This window comes from Protopterus annectens, chromosome 17.part0 (assembly GCF_019279795.1).
Source record: "Protopterus annectens isolate FY-2018-M chromosome 17.part0, PAN1.0, whole genome shotgun sequence".
In the NCBI taxonomy this organism is placed as follows: domain Eukaryota; kingdom Metazoa; phylum Chordata; order Ceratodontiformes; family Protopteridae; genus Protopterus; species Protopterus annectens.
The window spans coordinates 643,575,132-643,581,131 of record NC_056751.1 but is presented as its reverse complement, the minus strand read 5'-3'; the positions used below and the strand labels follow the sequence as shown (position 1 = coordinate 643,581,131).

Here is a 6,000-nt window from a genome sequence, read left to right as displayed (position 1 = left end):
GGTCCAGAAAGAATATTGTTTCCCATTTATCAGCCCTCATAAAGGCCAGCCATTCAGTAAAACACCCTCGTTGGCACGTATTTGTTCAGACTCGCACATCAGCTGGAATGCCCCCGGAGGAACCTTGCAAAAATGATACAAGGCTTAAACAATTTTATCTACATGAGTTGCCTCCAAGTCCTCTCACTATACTCCGTATCCTACAGATTGCTAAGAGGTGACCTGTGTCTGGCATGCAAGGTATTCGCCGAGCCATTAATGATGGACCCACTACACATCAACAAGTCAAAGGGCATCAGAAACATGTGATCTAGGGAAGTAAATGTTTCTGCAACATTAAGAGAATGGTTTGAAGGAACAGGTATATTTCGCAGAGGTTTCACTTCATGGTCTCGAATTACCGAAATCCCGAATTTCAGTAACCCGAGACTATAAAGTCGAACCATTCACAATACCGAAATCCACAATCCCTAATCACACAATCAAGAACATACATACATCCTACACCACATACCACACACACACCATTCCACCCACAGCACACAAACCACACAGCCTTACACTACATATAAGAAGGGGGGGCAAGCCCCCCTGCACCCCCCATGTAGGGGGCTGCACCCCCTACACCCCCCTACTTGTATATACCAACTCCGAGGTTGCACATAACATTAAAAAAAAAAACTCACTCCACGCCAACCACCACTCGCTCGCACACAAATACACATCACACATACGCAAACGCCAACAAATCCAGCACTCGCACTCACATTCACACCTCCTGACCCTTACCCACACATACAACATACAAAAACACACACACTCACTCACCTGCAGTATCAGACACCATAACACTACACACGACATACCAGAAATGCATACGCATGGATTTGAGATATCTGAATTCGCTCTTATGCACTTTCGACATTCTGGTTTTCGGCTTCATGGTGTCTGGTTACTGAAATTCTCAAGTTCAGTAATTTGAGATTATGAAGTGTAACCTTCACAGAATATACTGCTGCTCTGAAACGGACTCCCCATCCAAGTAAAATAAAGCTCATATCAGTTCATATTCAAGCACACCTTGGATCTTTGCATGGGAAAGAGAAAATTTACCCCAGGACTGCCCACTGTAATGGAAAGAGGAAGGTCTTAAATTATCCCACACTTGCCCCACTAAATATCTATGGTATGATCCTAGTTATTATCACTAGGAGTAATATAAATATACAGTGCAATAAAAAAGTATTTCCCCCCTTCCTGATCTCTTATTTCTTTGCATGTTTGTCACACTTAAATGTTTCAGATCATCAAACAAATTTAAATATTAGACAAAGATAACCCAAGTAAACACAAAATGCAAGTTTTAGTGATGATTTTATTTATTAAGGAAAAAACTATCCAAACCTACGTGGTCCTATGTGAAAAAGTAATTGCCCACCTTGTTAAATCATGACGTAACTGTGGTGAATCACCAATGCCTGATTACTGCCAGACCTGTTGAATCAAGAGATCACTTAAATAGAACCTGTCAGCAAAGTGAAGTAGGCCAAAAGATCCCAAAAAGGAAGACATCATGCCGCGATCTAAAGAAATTACGGAACAGATGAGAAACAAAGTAATTGACATCTATAAGTCTGGAAAAGGTTACAAAGTAATTTATAAAGCTTTGGGACTCCAGCGAACCACAGTGAGAGCCATTATGCACAAATGGAGAAAACATGGAACGGTGGTGAGCCTTCCCAGGAATGGCTGGCCTACAAAAAGTACCCCAAGAGCGCACCGACGACTCATCCAAGACGTCACAAAAGAACCCAGAACAACATCTAGAGAACTGCAGGCCTCACTTGCCTCAGTTAAGGTCAGCGTTGATGACTCAACCATAAGAAAGAGACTGGGCAAAAATGGCATGCATGGCAGAATTCCAAGGCGAAAACCACTGATGACCAAAAAGAACATAAAGTTTTGTCTCACTTTTGCCAAAAAGCATCTTGATGATCCCCAAGTCTTTTGGGAAAATTTTCTGTGGACTGTTGAAACAAAAGCTAAACTTTATGGGAGGTGTGCATCCCATTACATCTGGTGTAAAAGTAACACAGCATTTCAGTAAAAGAACACCATGCCAACAGTCAAACATGGCGGTGGTAGTGTGATGGTCTGAGGCTGCTTTGCTGCTTCTGGACTGGGATGACTTGCTGTGATATATGTAATATATCTATAAACTTGTATACCTTGAGAGGTTTGCAAATTTGTATATTTTTTGTGTTAGTGAAAGTAGGCAGTGAGTGAGAGGACTTTCCCTGGAGGAAGGAACCCCATGGAAAGTTTGGTATTTAGGAGAGCCATTATTTTCTGAGACAGTGTTCAATTTGAAGTATGCAAGTTTAAGCTGTAACCTAAATCCTGTAAGCATTACTGTGCAAACCATATGGGCTTTTTTGCATTTTCCTTAGAATGGGCTTATAAGACACAATAGTCAAGTTTTGGGTATGTGTCCTGTAGTGGGCAATTACTGTGGCTAGACATTTGGTGAAAACTTTTGGAGCACCAGCCAAGTCGAAGGTCAAGGAGGTGAATTGGAAGGGGCCATCATATTATTTTATAATTTTATATATGTGTCTGTGTGTGTTGTGTGTGTTTGTGTGTATGTAAATGGATACCATTGTGCTTGTTGATATGCACTATGTTGAAACATGAATCATCAGAAACAACTTCAACTAGTGAAACCTGACTCAGTCATAACTCCTTAATAAACTGCATGGGAACATCCCTGCAGAATCCATGGTAGTGATTGAAAATGATTTTCACAGGGATGGAGTTTTCTGAAAAGATGTGATGATTTACATGGTGTGGATTGACAAAATGTGATGCATACATTTTTTCACTTTTCTCCCTGGGCCTCCACTGAAAAGGGGTCTTGCGTGCCTCTAAACACACACGCATATACACACACACACACACACACACACACACACACACACACACACACACACACACCACCCCACCCCACACATATCTTCTTAACAAATCCGTATATGCACACACATACACGTACATCTATATATACATCTGTGTATATATATATATATATATATATATGTATGTATATATGGGTCTACTGCTTAACATTGAAAATACACTTCTCCGAAATTAAGCAGTAGACCCTACACTTAAATGAAAGTCCACTTAAACGAAAGTGCACTTTCGCTGAATTCTACTACCAAAAAAAACCCCAACTAAAACATGTTTTTGCAGGGGGGCAAGCCCCCCTGCACCCCCCCCACTTAAATATACCAACTCCAAGATCGCACTACAGCGGGGAAAAGGGAATATTCCCATTCCGTGCTATAGTGTGCCTGCCAAAGTCAATGTTCGAAGTTTCACTACTTCGATCAAGTGGACTCTGTGAAGTGGAGTTCGAAGTAGTGAAATTTCGAACAAATTGACGGAACCCACATATATATATATATATACATATATACACACACACACATACACACAGACGCAAAAACTGCTGATTAATACTGTACATTAAACTGTTAAAGCACAGGAATTTTTGCATTGCTGTAAAGTGATTCTTGATTTTGTTTTTGCAGTTTCCCTCCTTGCTTTCACACTTATAGCTGTCTTAAGCATTGGAGAATTTCTATATCTCAGGAAGACATGGATCAAATATGAATATGCAGTGGATACAGACATGATGAGGTAAGATGCAATTGCTTAAAAGAAAAATGCTGCCATTATAAAAACAGTAATTTCTCCTTGACTTTCTCATGATCGTCTTGTATTCCCAAGACCCTTTTTACCCAATTGCAAATAAATGTGAAAAATCACACTGGTATACTAGCTTTTCCATAATGGAAACAATTTAAATGAAATGCCCACTGATGTTTTCTGGCAATGCCTGGTTATTTCATTGTCTTCTGGAGACAATATTTATGGAGTAAAATTAAAAGGAGACAGTCTATCAACAGCTTCCTTGAAAACATGCAGTTCTTTTTTCAGAATGCAGGTTTTACATTTCCAGTTTACAACGTTCTTGTGTTAGAATTTAAATAAACTAATTATAATTGTGTGTGTGTGTGTGTGTGTGTGTGTGTGTGTGTGTGTATATATATATATATATATATATATATATATATATATATAATATATATAATTATAATTTAAATAAACTAATTAATTCAATGTACACTGCTAGTTGTCCTATTCATTGTCACATCACAGGGGAATCAAAACCTGCCCCAGCAAGCCCAAAATGCAGAGAAGAGAACCTGGTGTGGATGAGATGCCTTAGCATTGCAAGATGCATATACACATCTCATACATGCATACAGCATTCTTTAAGACAACCAGTTCCCCTAATCTTAGGGATGTTGGGGGAAACAAAAGCACCTGACAAACACCGGTGCAGACATAGGGAGAACGTAAAGGTTCTGCAAAAGATGGACCCAAGCTGAGAATTAAACAGAAGAAGCAATCACAGTAAGTCAACAAAGCTGCAACTGTGCTGTCCCTAATTTAAACTTAATTAGAATAACAGATTAATAATTTTCTCTCTAAATATTTATTATTAAGATATCTAAAGTAAGAAATAACAGTGAGAGCTAACAACAAAAAAACAAAAATGAAGCACAGCAACTTCTGAACAACAGATCTGCATGTATGTTGTTCAATAAATATTTTATCAGTAAGAAAGACCACTTTTATCTTTACTGGACATTGACAAGGACCATGTCCTAAAGGTGAATTTCCTTCCAGATATCGATCCAGTCATAGTCAACCAATACTCAAGGGTTGCCTGATTTTGTCTGTGGTACCTTCTCCTTCCATATAGCTTGTCTGTAAGCACTAGATTAAAATATAGGATGCTAAACTGAGATACAATCCTCCGCCCTGCCAAGTCTCCAGTAACTCAACAAAAACGTTTTATCTTTGTTGGTAGCATATATGTTCCAATGAATCCACACCTCTTTATTCAACCAAATCAACCATCTACATTTGTTGGTATGATTAGCATGACACAGCTCCAGTGCTAATGACTTTTCGAACATACGTAAGACACCCCTCTTACCCCTGCCTGCTTTTATGATTTCCAAAGATAACACAAGGTTCTAGATTTGAATTTGTCAGTTTCTTTTACCTTGAATTTAGTCTCCTGCAAGCATACTGACTGTCCCCCTCCATCCTGAGTCTTTCTGTATTCTGATCCTTCATATTTAATGTGTGATTCTACACATGTTCAAAGCAAGAACTTCACATCCCGAGATTTGTTGTGCTGAGCTGAACTGAGGTGGACTACCAGCTACAAGCCTGAGCTGAGATACCAAATGATTAGAGGCTTCTAAGCTCCCAAAAAATATGTTGCCTATTTTTTTTTTTGCTTATTTATACTATTTACTGCACTTTTTATTGCCTGCTGCCTACTTTTATACAGTATTTATTTACTGTGTACTAAACTACACTGTTGTACTGCAATTGTCTGATTTACTGTGCCTGTTGAATCAAATTTTATTGGAGTTTTCACCATTTACAAACCTTTTTTGTTATTCTCACTGTAAGAATTTACTGGTATTTTTCACTGTTTTAAAGTTATCTGTTCTGCTTCTTCTGGGTTTCAAAACAGGCAAAAGAGTTTATAATAATAACTGATCTGTTAACTGCTTAAAACATTCTGTAGAGCCTCCTTGCTGATTTTCTGCTGTTTTAATTTTTTTAGTGTCTCACTGCTATTTTTCTGATGTGTTAAACATTCTCTAGTGTTTCCTGTGGAAACTAGGGTAGCTAGTAGCTGTAGCATAGTCCAGATATGTACAGTCTTGCTGCTTCTAGAACTTTTCTAGTGGTTTGTTTGTTCTGAGCACGTTTTCCAGGCCATCTTGGATTGAAAGGGGTCTATCTGCACTTTTGTGAGAGAAATGTGCTGATTGAGACCTGTCTGGTAAAGGGAGGCTGGTGTAGGGCTTGGAATAAGCATCTTCATTGTCCTTTTGAATCTTTTTA

General features: G+C 38.8%; 1 protein-coding gene across 2 annotated transcripts in view; it reads left to right on the top strand.

Moving 5' to 3' along the window:
* The window catches only part of LOC122791241 (endoplasmic reticulum-Golgi intermediate compartment protein 2-like), a 429,978-nt gene that overhangs the window by 43,053 nt on the left and 380,925 nt on the right, over positions 1–6,000 (top strand). For both annotated transcript variants that reach the window (XM_044058906.1, XM_044058905.1), the window contains exon 2: positions 3,594–3,702. In XM_044058906.1, coding sequence (XP_043914841.1) covers positions 3,594–3,702 — 109 coding nt within the window. The remainder of the gene's footprint in view (positions 1–3,593; positions 3,703–6,000) is intronic.